The sequence below is a fragment of the Stegodyphus dumicola genome, chromosome 1 (assembly GCF_044657685.1).
Source record: "Stegodyphus dumicola isolate Sdum_Otavi_A_Nest chromosome 1, ASM4465768v1".
NCBI lineage: Eukaryota > Metazoa > Arthropoda > Arachnida > Araneae > Eresidae > Stegodyphus > Stegodyphus dumicola.
Window position 1 is genome coordinate 65,455,724 of NC_140768.1, and position 24,493 is coordinate 65,480,216.

General features: G+C 32.0%; 2 protein-coding genes across 2 annotated transcripts; both read left to right on the forward strand.

Moving 5' to 3' along the window:
• The first annotated feature begins 648 nt into the window (after positions 1-648).
• On the forward strand, positions 649-5,918 carry LOC118187917 (uncharacterized). The gene is made up of 3 exons (XM_035358208.2): positions 649-1,316; positions 3,854-4,002; positions 5,404-5,918. Exons 1-3 carry the CDS (start codon positions 658-660, stop codon positions 5,550-5,552), a joined length of 957 nt encoding a protein of 318 aa, XP_035214099.2. The 5' UTR covers positions 649-657; the 3' UTR covers positions 5,553-5,918.
• Positions 5,919-16,840: 10,922 nt separating this feature from the next.
• LOC118187913 (uncharacterized) lies at positions 16,841-24,397 on the forward strand. The gene is made up of 3 exons (XM_035358203.2): positions 16,841-17,579; positions 19,884-20,032; positions 23,810-24,397. Exons 1-3 carry the CDS (start codon positions 16,921-16,923, stop codon positions 23,956-23,958), a joined length of 957 nt encoding a protein of 318 aa, XP_035214094.2. The 5' UTR covers positions 16,841-16,920; the 3' UTR covers positions 23,959-24,397.
• Positions 24,398-24,493: the final 96 nt, after the last annotated feature.

The following is a 24,493-nucleotide window of genomic DNA, read 5'->3' on the forward strand; positions in this document are numbered from 1 at the left end:
ATTTTGCCAGCTAGGAGTAGTATTAAAATTTTGCCACTTAAGAATTGTATAAAATTTGTCTATCACCGAGAACTAGAAATAAAATTTATGTTCTACTAAGAAGATTGTCTGTTTTGTAAATTACTGCAAAATACATTACAATATGCTCAATTTAAAACTATTTTCCAGTATTGCTCTTGAACTGGTTTAAGTGCGAAGAACGTGATATTTAATAAATAAAGGTAACAGACAAAATGTTAAAGAAGCGCTTCTTTAGGCATATATTAAAATCTGAAACCTTTCAGACTTTTCTTTTTGAAATTATTGAAATTGCATGATTATTGGGAATCGCATTATTATTGCATTATTATTATAACTTTCTTATATATTTCATTGAACTTGTGATATGAACAGATATCTGCTCCTGTAGCTGCAATCTTTTTTCTAAATATTTTAAAATGGAGCTCAGCAAGTTTTATTTGAAACAGCTTTTCCCTTTCTCGAGCTTTTAGCTTATCAACTACCTCAAAACTGTTTCACTCGATAGATAAATTCGGTCCACAAGGCACAGATAAACAGCAAATACTACCTAACATAAATGCTGCCCTGATCATTCCCTCACTAAGAGTTCCAGCAATAAAGATACTTTCTGAAATTTTCAAAGTACGTTCAACGGCAATGTTGTTAATTCGAATAATTTCTCTTTCTGCGTTATTCATTGCTTTTGCTTCCTGCGCTATTATGGTTTGCCCTGCTAAGAAATATTTGGAACCTTGCCATTGCAGACAAACGACATATGGTCTCTTTCTCGTATGTACCAATTTCAATTCCAGTGCCAGTCTCTTAAAAGCTTTTAAAATCATGCGCGAATACTACATGACTACAGTCCTTTTTCATAATTTATACATCACTGACGTATTACCGAACGATTTGTTTCATGGCACTTATATCATCGGAGTAACAGTTAATAATTCCACATTAAAGTTCTCACAACCGGCTTTTACAGGCTTAGATGATACTTTGAGGTACTTGTATGTTTTCGAACATTCTGTGATCAAAAGCAAAGATGATTTCATTTTGGCACGCCTTAGTAAACTTGAAGAGTTTAGAATGAAGTTCAATCACCTGCCGAAGATCTACGATACATGGCTGAATGGAAAAGTACCTAATGTTCGTACTCTCGTCTTAGATAACAATGGTATAACCGAAGTGGAAATAACTGCATTTTCTACACTGTCACAATTGAAGAGTATATCTATGGCTAACAATCAAATCAGGAGTGTTAGCAGACCAATGTTTTCGTACCCAGCTCAGCATCTGGAAAAAATCGATCTAACGTAATTTTTTCTCGTTTATCTAAAAATGCTCTGCTTTGAATATGCATTAAATTTAAATGTTTGATTAAATTTCTTGAGTTTGCTACCAGTTTTTAGAGCTGACAGAGTATAATTGGAAATTAGTTTACAACTTTCATCTTGTAATATTTATTTATTTATTATGTATTTCCTTAATTATTATTATTATGATGATGATGATTATTACGTGCAGATTTTTCATATATTAAATTACAAATTTTTTAAATTAAATTTTAAACATAATAGTTATTAATTTTATGAAACGTATATGCTACAAAAGAAAAATATATTCCTTTCCACAAAAAATCTAAATTTCATGTTAGAAAATATTTGATAACGTAAATCATAGAGGTGAGAATTCAGAATTATAATTTTAGCAGTATCTATGCAACGCAAGGAAAAAACAAGAATCTACACATAATTGAAATATACTTCTGATTATTTATCGTGTGGATAAAAATATATTAATTTAAATGCAGAACCTTATGTACTGATATAATATGCGATCTATTGCTCTTAATTAGCTATATTTCTCAAATATGCACATTACCATTAAAATACCAAATTAATTAAAATAATACCAATCAACGAAAATCTCAAAAATTTATATACCATTAAAACTCTAATTTTAAATATGAAAATAAATACAACTAATTTAGAACCTATTAATGTAAATTATTCCACTAATTAATTTAATAACTTACTGAATTTTTAGTTCAACTAAATTTTAATCGCTTTCAGTTTTACAAAACAAAAGCAGAAGTGACTTTTAAAAGGGGCCATTTTTATGAAAAATATACACTATGAATGTAACGCTGAAGGGCTAAAAAATGGTCTTCATTTTCGTTTAATTGTTCTCCAACGGGCTTATACGAGATAACATAAAAGCATTTGCGCCGTGGTGTATAATTGGTACAATAATACTGAATTGTGCAAAATCTTTAGCTTCAAAATCCAATACCGTATGCAGGATTGATAAAATTCTTTCATTTCGAAAATCGCATCTACGATATGAACGCAAAAGCAGTAAACCGCACGCTATATCATTAACGAATCTTAAATTAATTTGTATGATTTGAGTAGTAATTAACTTATGTAACATGTGCCTGCTTTTTTCAAAATTTAAGACAATACTCATACGAAACTTTTTTCATTGATTTATACCAGCCCTGTAGCTGTTTTGTAAGACTAATATACCATTAATACTTATAAAGTAATGAGTTACTTAGAAGAAAGTGCTTTTTTACCAGTGATAAGAAACCTCATAAGATTTTTATAGTGTACTATTTGAATTACATATATTATGTCTGTAGAGCGATATGAAAAGGACGTTAGTCGTATAGAAGTAAATTCAAATTTGTTTTGCAACTAAAATTACATCTAAATTAGCCTCTTTCATTATAGAATTTAAATTAATATTCAGTACTCATCAGTTATGTCAGTAACAGTTTTGTATATTTTTTATTCTTTAGAACAGCTCTGAAATATTTAAATAGCAGAATATGTAAATAATAAGCTATAGACATTTTTGATGCAAACTACTTGATAAATTTAGTCACAATCTTCATTCTTTTAAATATGGATCCTATATACTTTTTCTCACTTACGAATTTATACAGAATTTTTTTAATCAATTTTAATACTACATGTTCTGTAAATGTATTTTTGAGTGTTGCCCGATCCGCATAAATTAATGCATTTCATTAAATAAGCTACTCGTGATGCTTTTTCCGCATATTTTATAATTTTCCTCAAATTTCGAAACTGTATTAGAGAATATATTACTGATCTAAATAGGATCTCAAGGTCCATTACTGATCTAAACTTAATTCTTAATCTTTGCGATTAAATTCAGAAAACTGCTCATCATACGCTTTGGACATAAATGGTGCCGTATGCAGAAAAAAAACTGGCATTCGTTTCAAAATGTGTATCTGGTTCCATCAAAGAGATATGCGGCATTTGCATGTAAATGTAAGAAACAGTTTAAGTTAACTTGTTAATGCATCATGAATGTTTTATTAACTAAAATCATGAATGTTTTATTAACTAAAATCATGAATGTTTTATTAACTAAAATCATGAATGTTTTATTAACTAAAATCATGAATGTTTTATTAACTAAAATCATGAATGTTTTATTAACTAAAATCATGAATGTTTTATTAATTGTGTATTGAAAGTGTTACCGTAAAACTTCGTACAATACTTTAAGAAAATTTCTAATTAGAAACGCGCATATTAAGAAACTATTAAAGAAATAAATTTTATAGCTTCTCTTTTCCAATGTACTGTGTAATTTACAGTTTATAATGAGAACAAATATGAATTACAAAACATGAATTTTTTATTTTCTCTTCTATCTTCTAATACACTGTGTAATATTACACTTTAAAACGAATACAAATATGAATTATAAAATTTGAATTTGTTATTTTCTCTTCTTTTTTCTAATAGGCTGTGTAATATTACAGTTTTGAAATGAATATGAATTATAAAACTTGAATTTCTTATTTTAGTAACAATGAGATTGAGACATTGCCATTTGACTTCTTCTTTTATATGCCTTCCTTGAAACATGTCTTTTTGGCTGAAAACAACTTAAAAACCTTACCAAAAATGACATGGTTACCAGTGTGGGAGAATCTTTCTGATGTTATTCTGACAGGTAACTGCGAAAAATATTTGAAAATAAATGCACTTTTTAGACTTTTATCTTATTCTTATATATGAAATTAAAATTATTGATACATTCACGGATTTTGGTATCTCTTGAATTTAGCCAAATTGCAAACAGAAAAGAGAATAATATTTTTCCTGATTGTATTACTTGATTAGATTTATAGTTTCAAAATATATGATCAAAAATTGATATTTTTTAGGAGTATATGATGTACTGTTAAGTATAGTATCGAAGCGATGCAATCATCGGTCCTAAAGAGCCGTATCATTCCGTAGCCCTGCAGGAACACTTAGTTGATAAAAATATAAATCTTCTAAGTGCAAAGATACTTGCAGATGTCCTTTTTTAAACTCCTAAGAAAATTTTAAATATGAATGAGGAATGCGTGGTTACTATTTTGAACTAGTTATCATTTAATTTTTAAAGTATTATTATAATAGTAATCTTTTAAATTAAACGTAAGGGTGTAGTATATTAGGTTTCTTATTAAGCAAGAGAGGTGAAAATGAGCAATGCCTTCGCCGGGATTCGAGCCTGGACCTGTCGAATACACGTCGAGTGTGCTGCCGTTACAACACGAAGGCATTCTGAAAGGAGGGAGAAAATACCTTAGAAGAGTAAGAACCAATACTTAACGCTGATACAATTTTTTAGTCCTTAGCTGTACTGAAACTCTCATTAATTATATGGGAATGGTTCATTCAGTTAATTTCTTTCAGATCAAATGCACCTTATACTGTTTTATATTAACGTTGCTTTGAAATTAAAAGTGTGCTTAAATGTAATTAATAGAATAGAACATATTCAAATAAACACGGATTACAAACAGAAAGGACAGAAAGAGTCAATTTTTAAAAATAATATTTTTCGTACTCCATCCAATATTTATTTTTATATCCAGGACATTTATTTTATATTTGGAGAAACTAGCATTTTATTTTTAAAGAATTCACTTCTAGCACCCTTTTATATATAATATATTTGAGGCTAAACAAACCTTTCGTTCAAGGTTATTTAACAAAAGTTTGGAATTAGTAAACACTATTTTCTTCAAATATATACTATATATATACAATCAAGAGATAATAATTAAATCGGGAAGGAATGTTAATTAGTTCAGATAAAAGACCAAAGAATTTTAAACTAGTTCTTATATTATTATTTTCCTTTTATCGTTTGTTCTCATTTCAAATTTTATCTGTGCTCTTCTAATTAGCTACTTAGCCACCCTTTCTGATTTGATTATCGTCCCTCATTTATTTAAATCATTTCTCCGCATACTCATAATTAATATTTAAGTGATAATCTAAATTTGAAATTTCTTACTTCTTGTTTATATATATATAGCTGTGTACAAGACGTAAAAATATGTCCTTTTAATTTCAGGAAACAAAATAGTGTGTGATAGGAAATTGGAATGGCTGAAGAAGATTCGTCGAGTCAATAACTTCAAAGGTGACTGCGTTGCTCCTAAAGAAGTAGCCGGAAAACCAATTTGGGAGGTATATTATGGATGGGACAGTAACATAATGTAGTGCTTCCATCATCCAATTACTTTATTTTTCGATCGCAATGAGAGTAAATATTTGTTGATTACTTTCTTCGAAGTATTATTTATAATAAATTCCTTGATTATTATCAAATATTTTGCTATTAATTGCATTTTCTTTCAAATCGTTGTAATTTACACGTGATGCGATATTACAGCCATCATATTTATTAAATATATTTGATATAAAAATGATTATACGTTTAAGACTTTGTAACATGTAAATAGATAACACTGATTGGTTTTTTTTATATTGGAGTATATGGTATTTTGTATAGAGGCTAGGAAAATTATTTATAAATTGTAATCTTGTATACATTTTTTAAATAAAGTATCTTTATTATTTTCCTGATTTCTGAAAACCATTTCCATTTAGACATACACAGTCGGCTAAAACTTTTTAATCAGAATTCATCAAAACCTTTGTTGAGGAAAACAACACTATCCTTGCATAGCCATCTACATACAGTATTTCTGACGCTGTATACTTCTTAAAGTATTAATATAATTTATAAATACTTGTAAACTGGGCAGCTGAAACACTACTTAATTTGTTTGTAAGGTGTTCATTACATTTCGAAATGCTCCCAGAGTTTTGTCTTTTAGGACAATATTTCACTTTAAAAAGGAGAAAATAATCTGATGCCTTCAAAGCATTAAAAAGTTAAATTCAATAAATCCAAACTTGTTTTATATTTTTATATCTGATATACAGTCACGCACAGTAATTCTGAAATAGACTTAATAGGGATCAAAAACAAAAAGGTAAGAAAAACTAAAGCTTTTTTTTAATAGTATGGTATAGATGACTTATTCCAAGATATTATTAATTTTAGATCTTTAGTGGTGGGCTTCTTCGCTCAATGAATAATACGAACGTCCATGTTAAAATCTAATTCTAAATTCCTTGTATTTGTTTAATGAAAGAAAGGCGGCTCTATCAAAAGACCACAGAAACAACAGAGATAGTTCTTTCTGAAGACACTGCTGGTATTTGTTGCTAAAGATTCGCGTATCGAGCCCAGGAAGTGTGGATTGTTTGTTGGCGGTTTACCTTTCATCTGTGTATATAGCCCTGCCCGTCATAGAGAGTGTACAAGATTATTTACATAACGATAAATAACATATAGTTATTTATTGATGCATTTGAATTAACTGTAATTAAACTCTCTAAACTGACTTTGTAAGACGAGGCAATTCCTGTCATAAGTACATTCCTGTCACAAGTGTCTGTATGTAAACTCAAAATGTTAAATCTAACATTATGGGAGCAAGCCGTTTTTAAGAAATATTAAGTCAGAACAAAAACGCTTATAACTGTACACTAAGTCTTTATTTCGACAAGGAAAATCTGATGAATTGACTCCTGCATGAGAAAGATTCAGGACTTCTAAATGTCAGAACTTGTAATATGCAACATTTTAAAAATTCAATTAGGTAGTAACTCCTGGTTTGATATCTTGTCCATTAAAATAATTTTTTTACTGTTTTAGGCCTATAAATTACAGATGTAGTTAGTAATATGAATATAATAGCATAATCACAATTCACAACATTATTCAATTAATATACACTGGTGTGCAAAAATTAAGGACGAAGTCGAAAAATTAGCCTATCAGCTGAACAAAGAGGCAGAGCGGACAGAAAGACCAATCAGGAGATTAAGTAAGGTGATGCACGGTAGCACATGCGCAGATATGCAGGTAGACGTAATGGGGGAGTGTCTGAGTAGTATAAAGCATGTTGTCGGTGTAAGATCAGTATTTCTGGCAAAGAGATTGCACGCCGTATAGCAGTTAAAATCACACCGAGTTGCTGCCTCAGCGAGAAATGGCGAATAATAAATCTGTTAGACGACATCTGGATGCTTTTACCCGAGGTCGAATCATTGGGAAGTTGGAGGAAGGCCGCAGTGTGACAAATGTGGCCGCAAAGTTCGGAATTGCTCACAGCATCGTTTCACGTCTTTGGAGACAATTTCAAACTACAGGAACAGCTATCCGGGGGTTTAGTAGTGGTCGTCCACGAGAAACCACACCCGCAGATGACCGGTATATTGCCTTACAGGCCAGAAGAAACAGGCGGCAGAGAGCGGGAGAAATCGCTACACACACGACACAGGCGACTGGACGACCGATATCGCGTTTTACCGTGGCCAGAAGACTGCACGGTGGTGGTCTGTTTGCACGACGCCCTGTACGGTATAACGCCTGCCCATCGGAGAAGGCGTTCTCTGTGGTGCCGGGAACACCAGAATTGGAGAGACAATGAATGGGGACGAGTACTCTTTACAGATGAGGGCGGATTCAGTCTGAGTAGCGATTCTCATCGCATACTCATCTGGAGAGAGCGGGGAAGCCGCAATCATCCCTCGAACATCATTGAAAGGGACAGGTATGGAGGTGGCGGTGTTCTCGTTTGGGGAGGCATCATGCTTGGTAGTCGTACAGATCATCACATCTTCGACGCAGGTTCAGTCAACGGGACCCGTTATTGTAACGAGACTCTTCTTCCATATGTGCGTCTTTTTAGAGGCGCTATGGGTCTGCAGTTCCTTTTCATGGACGACAATGCACCATGTCATCGCACAGTAGCTGCCGAACAGCTCTTAGAGAGTGAGGATATTGAACGTATGGATTGGCCGGCACGATCTCCGGATCTCAATCCCATCGGGCATGTATGGGATTTTCTAGGCAGACGCTTGGCAGCTCGTACCTTACCACCAGTAACGATTCCGGAGCTTCGATTGGCGCTGCAAGACGAATGGGCAGCAATGCCTCAACAACTCATTGACACCCTCATTCTCAGCATGGGCAGACGCTGTGAAACCTGCCTAGCAGTCAGGGGAGATCATATCCCCTATTAAAGACCGAATGTTTCTTGCTGGACACCCATCACAGGGATGTTTCGGCCTTCAGTCGCATTGCGCTCCATGCTACGTTTTCAATAAAGCTTCTTTTTATCCCTCTGATTTCTCTTTTAGTAAGTGTTGCTTACATTACTCATGTCCGATTTGGAAAGCTTTTGTACAAAGTTATATTGAAAAAAACTGTCTCGTCCTTAATTTTTGCACACCAGTGTATATTGATATTTTACGGAATGAAAAGTTTACTTTTATAAATCATAACGCCTACGCAAAAGATCCTACTTCTCCTTTGCGAACGGAATAAAGAGCTTATGAATATGTATTCAAGTACTAAACTTCAACTGAAGTTTTCAAGCAAAAACTGAGAGAATCTTATATCAACAAATAATTAAACTTGTGTTTATGTACACATATTTTGTCAAGCCTGCTATATCCTGAAATACTAGAAAGCACTAAAAGCTCTACAATCCAAAGAGATAAAGGTAACCTTGAACGAGCATTTATCTCCAAGAGGTTTCAGTTTCCATCATAAGGTATCATGTCATCGTGGTGTAACTGGAAGCACACTCGACGCGTGTCAGGAAGTCCGGAGCTCGAATCCCCGTGAGAACATTGAACATTTTTCACGTCTCCAGCATTAAAGAATCTAATGACTCTAAAGTGGAACCCGTGCTAAAAACGTGGGGCACGATAATTCCTCACCATCACAATCTGGCGGTTGGGTCCCTTCCTCCGCAATCGCCCTTTAAAAGGGGGAGTGCATAAGGTATTTTTCTCTCCTTTCCGCATGACTTCATGGTATAAGTGGAAGCGCACTCGATGCATGCCGAGAGGTCCGTATTTCGTCCCGTGAGGGCTTTGCACATTTTTTCAGTCTCCAGAATTAAAAAAAAACCAAGTGACTTTACAGCACCTTAGTTTAAAACTTCAAGTTATCGTCAGCTGAATTCTGATAACAGCTTAGAATTTTTGCAGAAATGTGAAATCCATAATAACTAGAAATTTGGAGGCGAAGGCAGATTAAATCTTCAGTTTTATTTTCAGCAATATATTGCGGCTAAACACAAGTCGGCACATTAAATGGGCCTGTTCGAAAAGGCTTACATTTTTGATAACTTTGTAGCAAGAAAGCAGCAGTAGACAGATAGTAGTGTAGCTAGGCCAAAGCGTGGAAAGCAAACGGAATTTAAACGGCTCAGAGATGTTAAAAATCCAATCCACAATGAATAAGAATTTGGCGGTCGAGATAGATTTAATTCAACTTTTATTTCAGCAAATATGTTGCGGTAACAAAGTTGGCATATTAATTGTGCCTATTCCAAAAAGCTTACACTTTTGATAGATTTGTAGTAATAAAAGAAGGATCTGACAAACTGCAGTCCTAAGCAAAGCGTAGAAAGCAAGTGCGTAATGTTCAGGGTGAAATTTTACTTCAGACTGAGTTAGTTTTGGTTCTCAATGCATTTTGATTGGATAGTTAATATTGCTATAAAATTACTAGAGGCTGCTTGAGCTTTAGTTCCATTTACATCATCAAAATTATGTAAGAGTCATATGACATGGATTAATCACGAAATGACGCAGTGCAAATAGTGTTTACTATTTTGAGAATACAGAAGGGAATTTAAGCTGTAGATTTAATCTTTTATATATTCTTTAATTTTCTTACGTATACCTTGATGGATTACCTGCCTTGCAAGGAGCATACCTGTACAAAAGTTCGAATTTTGAGCTGACTCTGCATGTAGTTGTTGTAAAAACTAGCTACCAAAGGAATCTTTTGTGTCTTTGAGATATCCTCGTCAAGGAGAGATGCCGTTAAATGTGTAATGCCAATTTCTGTTTCTTCTTACAGCTTCACTAAAAAAGCGTCCGTATCAAACAACATAGGTTTCTGTTACTGAGCAATACCATCCATTGGTTTTCTGATATATTTTATGGGCAAGATGTATTTATCCATATTTATATAAGAATGTTTTACTATTTCTATTTACCTTGCTAGATTTATGCAATGACAATCTTCTTTGCTTGATCTCAATGGTACCAAACACCGACTAGCTGGCACTAGGAATACGCTTCAAGTACCTGGTAGTTAAGAATGGGAGATCGAATAATTCGAGCCTGTTGGCCGTTTAAGTTATTGCTATGTTTTTTTATTTACTTGATCCTATTAAGTAGTCTTCTCTTGCATTTGGAATGTAGAAATGTGCAACGGCGAAGAGAGGCAGAATAAATTTCCAAGAGTACTTATTTTAACTAAACGGCAACATTAGTTTCCTGAAAACTGAAGTCAAAATGCAAAACAGACTATATCCCTCAAAGCGTCGAAGCTGGTCTCCAGATTAGGGAAACCGATATTTTTCTATATGCTTAAAAGGTTTTTTTCTTGACTTTTATTGGATTTGACAGGTTGTGCAGGCTGTCATCAAGCTTGTGCCAGCCAACATCAGCAGGAATCATGCTAGATTACACAGTTAAAATATTAAGGTAAACGCATAACATTGTGTAACTTGAATAATCAAACTTCTGTCTTGATTCCCTTTATAAAACTGCTTGCAAGCCTTCGTAATTCAGAGATGAGTGGAAAGTCTTTTACACCTATTCCAAATACCAGCCTAGGTTTTTATATTTTAGATTCAGTTAAAAATGAGATTAAGCAATCGAGCACTCTTATAGAGCTTCAATCCATATGTTTATTTTACCAATATTTTAGATTTATCAAATTTATTCTTTCTTTGGAATAGCATATAATATTACATAATTAACTGCACTTATTAACGATATGATGACAGTAGAGTCTGATCAAGTTAGAGGCCGCTAAACTCAGATTTGGGTGCCGAAACAGACAGGGCGGCCTGTTATTAATGTGGCATTTAGGAATTAAAATATCTGGATGTTCTTTGAGAAGTTTATAACAAAGTAAGGAAGGGAGTGAATATCGTATTCCTCATCCCCAGATTTCAAAATTGTTTTGAATTTTGTGCCTTCGATGCATCGAAAATTCCATCCAGTAAACCAAACTTCTGTTATATTTTTTTATGTATTATATTTTTTATATATAATCAAAGCTAAGCAATTTCCATAAAGTAAAACATATACATAACGATAAATCACCCAAAATAATTAGAAAAAACATTTTAATTAATTGTAATTAAACTTTTAAAAACTTAATTTGGAGAGCGAGGCAATTCTGTCGCATGTACAGTATCCTTTTGTAAATCCACAAATTGAATCTTAACAATATGCGAGCAAACAATTGCTAAAAAATGTCAAATAAAAACAGTTAATACCTATAACTGTATACCATTACATTATGCCGCCGGAGGAAATCTAATGAATTCATTTCTGAATAAGGCATTCATATATACTAAATGTTTTAGCAGATCACTTAAGTTGTGATCATTCGTATATACTAAATGTTTTAACAGTTTAGAATTTCTGTAAAATTTCAGTTATCTAGAAACTCCTTGTTTAATATTCTGAGTATTAAAATTAATGCTTTACTGTTTTTCTGTGCTATAGATAACGAATGTACAGAGTGATCAGCGAATAAGCCCTGATTTCAAAATTAAATATCTCTACAACAAAAATCGGTAGAATTATGTGATAAACAGTACATTTATTAACAAAACTATAAAAATGGTGTACAAAAGTTTAGAAAATTTAGTTACAAAAATCGTTAATAGATGGCGCTCTGCACTGAAAATTCTTTCTCTGAAAGGAGTCAAAAAATTAATTAAAAAAATAAAGTGAAGCAGCCTTTGCAATCAAAATACAATTTTTTCAAAATGTTCACCGTTCGAAACAATGAGGTGGCGTAAACGAACAATGAAATTTGACATCACATCTTGCAATGTCTCGACGGAAATGGAATCACTTGCAACACCAATCAACGATTCAAGCTCATTTAGAGTAGCAGGATTGTTTCCATAGACAGCGTCTTTCAATGTGCCCCACAGAAAGAAGTCACAAGGACTCAGATCGGGAGAATATGGAGGCCAAGCTATTCCTGTGTCAGTAAATTGAGGATATTTTAACGCAATTACTCTATTCCCAAAGTATTCTTGAAGAAAGTGAAAAACTTTAATTGTTCTATGTGGTCGAGCCCCATCTTGCAGAAACCAGTCGATACCTGGTCGATCCTCCAACGCTAGTTGAGTGCTGACAAATTGTTCCAAAATTGTAACGTAACGTTCAGTAGTTATCGTTTCTCGTACGAAAAAGGGTCCGATAATGCCTCTGGCGCATACCGCAGCCCATGCCATAACTTTAGGCGAATGCAGTGCTTTTTCTTCACACAAATGAGGATTTTCGGTACCCCCAAATCTCAAGTTTTGTTTATTAACGATTCCATTCAAATGAAAATGTCCCTCCTCTGTGAACCAGATGCAGCTCACATCAAATCTGTCGTTGTCGATCATTGTTAGAATCTGATTCACAAAGTCAACCCTTTGTTCCACAGCTTTCATGGGTCTTTCATGGGTCAGCCCTGATGACTTTGGATTTTGTATGGAAACAGCCGTATGCTATTTTAAAATATTTTTTGTGTGCCCGTGTACTTCAAACCTGTCTCTGATGCAATCCGTCGGATGCTTTTCCTAGGATTTTGCTGAACAAATCCAGAAACTTTGGCTGTATTTTCAGGAGTGACTATAGTTTGCTTAGACCCAACATTTCCTTTTCGATCATCAGCCATGCTGCCAGTCCATTCGAATTTCGCGAAGAGCATGCGAATGGTTTTCGCATCGGGTCCAACTGGAACATTGAATCGGTTTTGAAAACTGTGACGTGTTGCCGTAGGCCTATGTTGTAATCGGGGAAATTTCAGAACCAAAATACACGTTGCTCAATGGAATACATTGTTTCACTTTTTATGCTAGTCTCTTTTCACTAGCCAACAGTTGTACTGATCGCTTTCGACTTCGAAGCACATTTTAAAGGCTATTGAGAGTCATTGCAATTAGAGCGCCATCTGTTAAAGATTTTCATAACTACATTTTTTAAACTTTTGTACACCATTTTTACAGTTTTGCTAATAAACGTACAGTTTACCGCATAATTCTATCGATCTTTGTTGTAGAGATATTTAATTTTGAAATCAGGGCTTATTTGCTGATCACCCTGTAAGTAGTAATATCACTAATAGGAACAGTCCGTAATAACACAGGCAAAATTTTTGATATTTTGCTGAACAAAAAGTTTTACTTTTAAAAACAGTACTGCCTAAGTGCTTAACAGCGACCAAGCGGTAAAGTCGCTGAACACTATCTCTGTGAGCGGGCTGCTTGCATCGCACTTGTCGTGAATTTCTCAATGTGTACCGTGTACACGAGCCAGTTTCCCTTTCAACGTTCCCCTCGAAGGCATCCCTGTTCTTAGGCAGATAGTCCTCGAGTGCTTTGCCATGATCATTTAAACTCAACAAATCATATTGGCTGCGCAAAAGATCTCACTTTACCCTTGGGAAAGAAATAAAGAGCTTATTAATATATATTCAAGTAATAAACTTCAACTCAGCTTTTCATGTAGAAGCTGGAAGAATCTCATACCTACAAATAATTAAACTTATGCATGCAGTGTTTGTCAAGCCTTTCATATCCTGAAATACCAGAAGGCACTTAAAGATCTACAAACCAAAATGCTGAAGTTAATCGTGAATGACTTGCTAGAGGCTTCAACTTGCATCTTAATTTAAACTCCAAGCTATCGCCAGCTAAATTCTGATAACAGCTTAGAATTTTTGGAGAAATATGACCAAGTCTGATATGATATTTAAATTGGAATCAAGTAATATATTTTATAATACAATGATGATAAACTATAAATAGATAGTATAGAGAGATACATCGTAAACGATAATTATACATGCATAGATAATTTTATCATACACGCATACATGTATATATTTTCGAAACTGGATCTAAATATTATGATTTGATATAAATTATCAATCTGGTGGAATTTTCCAAATTATTAACTTTGTATTATAAATAACTAAATTTAAATTATTAATAATAGAAATCTTAGTTGCGTTTGAAGGCAAAAGAAACCCATTTCATGTTTTCTTATTTTATTATAAATCATATAAAATTAATAATGATTTATATATCCCAAATTTGACATATTTCTTTTTATTGAATTTTTAAATTACTCAGAAACAAAAATAGAACAAAAAAGGTCTAAGTATCCTGTAACAAATCATCGGTAATAACGAACTACTTTTCTGTTCAAACTCATTTCTGTTCCTAAGCAGTTCTGGCAGTTTGTGGTTTCAGCCGGATGAAAACTGAATTCATTATGTCTTGAAATCTGGGAGTAAATATTTATTGTGAATCTTTTGCCATCAACAGCGATGCAAGGAAAAGTATCTGATTTTCCCGCAAAAAAAGGGGGAAAAATTTATGAAGGCATCAAAGTGAAGGGAGCGGAAGAAACAAAGAAAATCAATGATCTTTCTGGAAAATTTTGAGTTTTGTCTTATTAAAATAAGGTATTTTTGACATCGTAAAAGGAAGCTCATATTTTGTAGAAGATACAGTAAATATCTTCGGTAGTCTGCGGTGGAGAAACTGGAGCTTCCAGAGAGCAAAAATATTTTTCTTTCTATTCGCGAAAAGTCAATCAAAAGCTATTTGGGAGCGAAACAGCAATGAAAAGATACTGGTATGTTTCAGGCTTATAAAATAAGGAATTATTCATGACAGTATATCAGGGTGGAATTTGTTTCTTTTTCCAGTTTCTTTTTAAATATCTAACTTTTGGAATTCTAATATTTGAATTACAGGAATGACTGAAATACAGTTTTAGCCATTAGAGCCACTTTCTTAAATTAAATGCCATTAATTTATACGAGTTTTAGCAATTTCACGCAAGGTTGGTGCTTTTTTACGATGTATATAATCTTAGCAGATGTAATCTGATTACCCAAACTGTTAATCTTTTCCTAACTAGCAAGAAAAATATAATCTATATGTAAAAAATATAATCTAAATACCATTCCCACTTAATCGCATGCCCTTCCCGTCATCCAGACAAGTTCATTTTAAAAAATGTGGGTATGATCATAATGTTTTGGCTCGTCAGTTTAATACAGCCTGCTTTATATTACCTCAAGACGCAATTCACAAATGTTTTAATTATCTGTTCTGCTTTCAATTATCTACTCCTTTATTTAATAAATTTCATGTTCTTCGCACTTAAACCATAAAATTCAATTCAATTCAATAGCAATATCACAAAATATTTAAAAGAAAATATCTTTAGAATTTCCGATTCATAGTCTCGCGCGCTGGAGTCAAAAATGTTTTCTTTTCGTACAGTGTTGCCATTGCTCGCTTTGAAATCGTTGAGTTTCTTAATCAAAAACTCATAAATGCTTTACAAAATATGAAAAAGGTAATGAAACAAATTCCAAATTTAGGCTTCCAGATGCCCATATTCCGATGGATACGTACGTAATTCAAAATTTCATGGCTCTATTTACCGTTGTTTTATCATAATGCGAGGAACATACGTACATTTATGCAGATTCTTCATTATTTAATTTCTTTAAATATAATATAATACAAGATTTTAATATTTGGTGGCAATAATTTAAAAAATTAATAACCGTTTACAGTGAATCAATGCAAAATGCCAAAACGAAATTAATAGCCCTTCTGGGCTAACGCTCTTTGGACTAACAAGAACAAAACGCTAACAAAGTATTCTATAATGACTAGCATAATTCTATAATGATTAGAACAATTTTGTAATAAACAAAACCACAAATTTTTTATTATTATTAGATATATATTGTCTAAGCGTCGGTGAAGAATTTAAAAAGGGTTTCCTAAAAATCAGCATTTTGTACTTGCATGCAAAAGTCTTATTTTTCACAGGATATTATATTAACGTTATTATGCACTTTCTAGTAATTTACTGTATTACTATTCATCTAAAACTTCAGAAAATTTTATTAAATTAAAAAATGTGTAGAAACATTAGGATTTTTTTGGAAGCAGGAGATGTGAAAAATGAGCAGTGCCCCCGCCAGGACTCGAACCTCGGACCTCTCGAATACGCGTCGGGCGTACAGACCACTACACCACGAAGTACTTATTTGATTTATTGAAATTGCACTATTATTGGGAATCGCATTATTATTATAACTTGCATTCATATTCCATTGAACAAGTGATATGAACAGATTTCTGCTCCTACAGCGGCAATCCTTTTTCTAAATATTTTAAAATGAAGCTCAGCAAATTCATTTCAAACAGCTTTCTCCTTTCTCAAGGCACATTTAGCTTATCAACTACCTCAAAATTGTTACACGCGATAAATTGCATTATAATAAAAACAGAATACAGAAATTTTGACATCATCAGATAAACCTTGTGTGCAAGGCACAGATAAAAAGTACATGCTAGCTAGCATAAATGCTACCCTCACTCAGGTTACAGAAGTAAAGTTACTTTCGGAACTGTTCAAAGTACTTTCAAGGGTGATGTCGTTAATTACAGTATTTTCCCTTTCTACGTTATTCATTGGTTTTGCTTCCTCCGTCATTATGGTTTGTCCTCCTGAGAAATATTTAGAACCTTGCTATTGCAGGCGAGTGGCATACGGTCTTCATGTCGTATGTGCCAATTTCAATTCCAGTTCCAGTCTCGTAAGAGCTTCTAAAATCATGCGCGAATACTATGTGACCAGAGTTCTTTTCCATGGTTTAAACATCACTGACGAATTGCCGAATGATTTGTTTCATAACACTTATATCAACGGATTAACAGTTGAAAATTCCACATTAAAGTTCTCACAAGAAGCGTTTACAGGTTTGGATGATACTTTGCACTCCCTGTTCGTTGGACAACATTCTGTGATCAAAAGCAAAGATGACTTCACTTTGGCACGCCTTAGCAAACTTGAAGAGTTTAGAATGAAGTTCGATCACCTGCCGAAGATCCAAAACACATGGTTGAACGGAAAAGTAAATAATGTTCGTATACTCGTCTTAGACGACAATGATATAACTGAAGTCGAAATAGCTGCATTTTCTGAACTGTCACAATTGAAGAGTATATCTATGGCTAACAATAAAATCAAGAGTCTTAGCAGATCAATATTTTCGTACCCAGTTCAACATCTGAAGACCATTGATCTAACGTAAAATATTTTTTATCGATTATTTAAAACAGCTGTACTTTGAATATGTATTAGGTTTAAATTTTTGGATTAATTTGTTGATATTGCAACCAGTTTTTTTCATCTGACAGAGTGTAATTGGAAATTATTTAGAATCTTTATATAGTATTATTTATTTATTTACTTACTTACTTAAGACTTTTATCATTACTATCATTATTATTTTATTATTACTATTATTGTTATTATTATTATTAGTAGTAGTATATACACATTTTTAATATATTAAATTACATGTTTTTAAAATGCAATTTTGAAATTAATAGTTCTTTATGAAATGTAGATGCTAAAAAAGAAAAATATATTATTTTTCATGAAAATTCTAAATTTTTTGTTAGAAAATATTTGATAACGTAAATCACAGAAGTGTGAATTTAGAATTATAATTTATAGTAGTGATCTATGCAGTGCAGGAACAGAATCTATAATCAAGACATAATTGAAATATATTTATGTTTATTTATCATGTGGATAAAAATATATTAAATTAAATGTAGAACTTTAGATATTGATATAATATGCGATCTTTTGCTTTTAGTTAGCTATTTATTTCTCAAATGGCCCCAATAAAACGCTAATTTTAAGTATGAAAATAAATACAAATAATTTAGAATATATTAATGAAAATGATTCCTCTCCTTAATTTAATAAGCTATTCAATTTTAAATTCAGTTTAATGTTAATTGCCTTCAGGTTTACAAAACAAAAGCAAGAATGACAAAAAATAGTCTTCATTTTTATTAATGGATGGATCTCCATCATGCTTATACGAGATAACATGAAAGCTTTTGCCCCGATGTACTTCGTATATTGTGTAGAATCTGTAGCTTCAAAATCAGTACCATATGCAGGATTGATCAAGTTCTTTTGGTGGTTTACACTTCGAGGATCATATCTAGGATACGATCCCAAATGCAGTAAACAGCATGCTATATCATTAATGAATTTTACATTAATTTATACAATTTGAGTACTAATTAACTTATGTACCATGAGCCCTCTTTTTCGAAACGTTAAGACTGTACTCATGCGAAACTTATTTCATTAATTTATACTAGCTTTGTAGCTATTTTGTAAGACTAATATATCATTAATACTAATAAAGTAATGTGTTACTTCGCAGAAAGTGCTTTTTGTCCAGTGTCAAGAAACCTCATTAAACATTTAATAGTGTACCATTTGAACTAAAAAATATGTTATGTCTGTAGAGCGATATGAAAAGGAAGTTAGTCGTATAGGAGTAAATTCAAATAGTTGTGCAACAAAATTACATCTAAATTAGTCACTTTTATTACAGAATTTAAATCAATATTTAGTACTCATCAGTTTTGTATAAACTTTATTCTTCGGAATTACTCTGAAATACTTGATTAGAAGTTTCAGGCTATAAAAATAATAAAGCATAAGTCTACAGACATATTTGATAGAAACTACTTGATAAATATTGTCACAAACTTCGTCCTGTTAAACATTGATTCTATTTATTTTTTCTAAATTACAAATTTCTACAGAATTTTTTAAATCAATTTTAACACCCCATGTTCTGCAAATGTACTTCTGAGTTTTGCACGGTCTGTGTGAATTAAAGTATTTAAGCTAATTATGATGTTTAGTATTTTAAATACCAAACTTTCCACATATTTTATAATTTTTCGTAAATTTCAAGACGGTAATCGAAAATGTATTACTGATCTAAATAGGTTTTCAAGGTCCATTATTGATCAAAATTTAATTGTTAATTTGTTTCTAAAAAATGAAGTAAAACTGCTCATCAAACGTTTAAGTCATAAACAGTGCTAATGGAGAAAAAAAAGGGGCGTTCGTTTCAAAATGTGTATGTGGTTCTATCATATCTATGCAGCTTTTGCATATACATGTAAGAAACAGTTTAATTTAACTTGTTTTTTTTAATTCATCATGAATGTTTTATTAACTAAAATATTTGCTAAATGGGAACAGTATGATTCATCAGGTATAATACTTACAGAAGCGTGCAATGCACAGTATTGAAAGTGTTACTGTAAAATTTCATACCTTATTTTGAGAAAATTTCTAATTGGAAGCGCATATATTAAATAAGTATTTGAAGAAATAAAGTTATAGCTTCTCTTTTTACACTATATTGTGTAACATTTCAGTTTAAAATTAATACAAATATGAATTATAAAAGTTGAATTTGTTTTTTTTTCTTCTAATATATTGTGTAATATTACAGTTTAAAATGAATATGATTATAAATTATAAAACTTCAATTTGTTATTTTAGTAACAACCAGCTCGATAAATTGCCAACTAACTTCTTCGCTTTAATGCCTTCCTTGCAAAATGTATTCCTGGCTGAAAACAATTTTAAAACACTACTAGAAGTTACATGGGGACCAGTATGGAAACATCTCTTTGCTGTTATTGTGACAGGTAACTGCAAAAACGATTCGCAAATAATTGTACCTTTTAGACCTTTTATCTTACTCGTATATATGAAATTAAAATTCTTGATACATTTATGTATTTTTTATCACTTGATTTTACAGAAATAGTAAAACAAAAAAGCGAATAATATTTTTCATGATTAAGTTTACTTAAATAGATTTACAGTTTCAAAATATATGATCGACAATTGATATCTTTTAGGTTTTGAGATTGATTTTGGAGTGTGATTATGGGAAAGCCTCGAGGGCTATCTGCCTAAGAGGAGGGATGCCTTCGTGGAGGATATCTTTTAGGAGTATATGATGTCCTTAAGTATATTATAGAAACCACGTATTCGTCGGTCCTAAAGGGCGGTATCTTTTCGTATCTCTACAGAAACACTTACTTGATGAACTTAATCTCTTAATTGCAATGTTACTTGCAGATATTCCTTTTTTAACTCATGAGAAAATTTTAAACATGAATGCGGAATGCGCGGTTACTATTTTGCTTTTTATTTCTCAACTAATTTTCATTTAATTTTGAAAGTATTATTATAGTAATTATCTTGCAATACTTTCGTCGGGACTCGAACCCGGACCTCTCGAATACGAGCCGTTTGTGCTACCGTTACACCACGAAGGGGTGCTGGAAGGAGGGATAAAATGCGTTATATACTTATCCTCTTAAAAGGAGACTGGGGATGAGAGGATCTTATCTCCACATCCTGGTGGTGGATCGTAGTAAAAATCCTTTCCTTATTTCAATATAATGGATATTGAACCTTGTAGGAAGAACAAAGCTAAATTTTCAGTATGAACAAAGTACTTTTATTTGAATTTTAAAACAGAACCAAAAAAAAAAATAAATGCTGCAGCTCTTAACTATCAAAATTTTAAACTCTTAACTACTACAGTTAAAACTCTTACGACTGTTATTATATTAAAATCTTAAACTCTCTAAACAAAATATATAAAAATCTTCCGAATCCTCTTCTTGTTGCCACACCGTAAAATGCAATTTCTTGTCCTATTATTTATATTTCAAGTTCTCTTTAAGTCACGATCTTTACAAGTCATGATCTTTACAAGTCACGAACTTTACAAATCCCCCCACAAGAAGCACATTCGTCACCGTAGAGACAATGCTGCTCAGAGTTCATTGAGAAAGAGTTAACAGCTAACCTTGACAAAGCATCAGCATTCCCATGTGAACTTCCTTTGCGGTATGTCACAGTCATATTATACCGTTGTAACGCTAAGGCCCAACGAGACAGTTTAGCACCGTGAGGGGCGCTTTGGGTCAAGTAGGTGAGGGGATTGTGATTTCTTGTCCTATTATTTATATTTCACGTTCTCTTTAAGTCACGATCTTTACAAGTCATGATCTTTACAAGTCATGATCTTTACAAGTCACGATCTTTACAATCGTCCAACACCTTTTTTTTTTAGTTCGGGCGCCGCTGTAAAGACATTGCCTTTTTACTTCCCTGTACGAAGTAAAAAGGAAGTATTGTAATCGCGACAACGAAAATATCCATTTTGACCGCTATCGAATGCAATTTAATGATGTTTTTTGCGTGATATCTGTACGTAAGGACAGAATAAAATACTCTTTTCCTTCAAAAAAATTATAAAACTGCTTTAAAATTAATTCTGAAGAGAAATTTTCGTGGCGTCTGTATGAACGTATCTACGTACGTGCGTACGTACGTATCTCGCATAACTCAAAAACGAGTAGCCTCAGAACGTTGAAATTTTGTATATAGGACTGCTATAACATGTAGATGTGCACTTCGTATTTTAGTTGCAATCGGCCTCACCAAACGTATATAAATATATTTATATATATATCCACTCTGTTACCCGGCTCGGTGATCTCAGTTTCTTTACCCTTATATGTTTGTAAATTGTACATTTTTTGCTTTAAAAATGATTGTATTATGTTGTTTTTATCTTCCGGTTAAGATTTTATGCCTTTAGTAAATCTGTGTGCAATATTTTTAGAATTATCAACAATTTTAAAGTTGTCTAAGTGCCGCTAAGCCTTTTTTTTTATGGCGGCCATTGATGTTTACATTTGAAACAGGAGACTAGAGGATTTGTTGCCAATCTAGAGAAACTTAGCTTCGCAACAACAAAGATAACGCAATCATTTATTATTGCCAATTAAATCATGCTTAATTCTTTCTGGAATTTTTTCGAGGAAATAAGTGTTTGAGAGTTACTTCGTAATTTTTAATATAGATATTTTGAGTTTTTATGTATTTTTGCCTTATCGCGAAGTGAGAACTGAATTATTTAAATGAGAAATACTCAATCGTCTGTGAAAAATTGTTTCTTTTTTGTTTTGTTTGCTTAATTTCTTTTATACATCATTTTAGCTTTATTATAGTATTTGAATAGAACATGTGGCAACGATTAGTAATTCTATTCTTTAAATGATATAAATTTTGTGCATTATGAGTTATAATATGAACGAAATATATAAGTTAACTCTTATATAATTATTGGATTATATAACAGTTAACTTAGTTTCCGTTATATAATTATTATATAAGTTAACTGTTATATAATTATTAATACTGTTAAGTGAATCTAGCGCCGGAGTGTCTCTATGGTAAACAAATACTAGAGTGAATTTTAAAGAATGCATTTATTCTATTGTGGTTTATGCGCTGTCGGCGAAGTAGATTTAATTCAATCCAATAAGTTTAAATGAAATGCAAGAAAAAATGCGTATAATTTAATATTCCGTACAAGGAAGTCATGTGGTGTACACATCAGATTTTTTTTATTTGACGCAGGAGACGTGATACATGAGCAATGCTCTCGCCGGACCTCTCGAATACGCATTGAGTGTGCTAATATTACACCATGAAGGCATGCCGGAAGAAGGAAGAAAATAACTTATTTAAAGTTAATGCAACTTTTTGTTGTTTAGCAGTACTTTAACTGCCATTAATTTTATGGCAATGGTTAATTCAGTTAATTTCTCTCGCATCAAATGTTCCTTATATTGTTTTAAATCAGTGTTGTTTTGAAATTAAAATCGCATTTAACTGTAATTGATAGCTGTTACAAACGTTCATCTGCCTTCAGAAAATCGAAAATCTGCGTCGGATTTCTTTCATTAACATAACCAAGTTTCTAATTTTGATTTTTCGTAAAAGAGAATTGCATTCGTAAAAAAGAATTATGTAGTCACGGATTATAAACAGAAAGAGTTAATTTTTAAATGTTAATTTTTAAATAATAATATTACTTATATTCCATCGGATATTTACTTTTATATCCAGGACTTTTATTTCATATTTGGAGAAACTTGCAATTATTTTTTCAAGAATTCACTTGTAGCACCTTTTCTAAATATTGTATTTGGAGCTAAACAGAGTTATCATTCAAGATCATTTAACATAAGCTTTGATTTAATAAATATTATCGTTTTCGATTATATACTTTTATATATACATAATCAAGAGATAATAATTAAAGCAGAAAGCATAGTTAATTAACTTGCATAAAAGACCAAAGAATTTTTAATTATTTTTTGTATTATATTTTTATTTTATTGCTTTTTGGGGGGGGTTAGATTTGAGTTGTGTTCTTCTAGTTAGCTAGTTAACTACCCTTCCTCATTTATTTATCATCTGTCTTTTATTTAAGTAATTTCACCGCACATTGAGTGACTTAAATAATTAATAATCTAAATATGAAATTTCTTATCTCTTGCTTATATATATGTTTGTGTACAAGACGAAAACGCATCTCTTTTTAATTGCAGGTAACAAATTGATGTGTGATTGGAAGATGGAATGGCTGAAGAAATTTCGTCGAATCGATAACTTGAAAGGTCGCTGCGTTGCTCCTAAAGACGTAGCTGGCAAACGAATTTGGGAGGTATATTATGGACGGGATAGTAATATCATGTAGCATTACTATCATCTAATTACCTATTTTTAGATCGAAACGAGAGTAAATCTTTGTTGATTTTTTTCTTCGAAGTATTATTTATAATGTTGTGCGTGGTAATTTCTCTATTAATTCCATTTCATTTCAAATCGTTGTATTTTGCACGTGATATAATATTTTAGCCATCATATTTATTAAACACGCTTCATATCAAAATGTTATACGTTTAGAATTTGTAATGTGTAAATAGATAATATTGATTGAATTTTTTTTATATTGTAACATGTAAATAGATAATATTGATTGATTTTTTTCATATTGTAATATGTAAATAGATAATATTGAGTGGAATATTTTGAGTATTGCTTTGGTATTTTTGTACAGAGATTAGTAAAGTAGTTTATAAATTGTAATTCTGTACACATTTTTTTAAAAATAAAGTTTCTTTATTTTTTCCTGATTTCTTATTTCTGAAACCCATTTTTAATTAGACATACACAGATGGGCAGCAAAGTATTTTTAACAATGTATACTACCTAGAGTATTAATATAATTT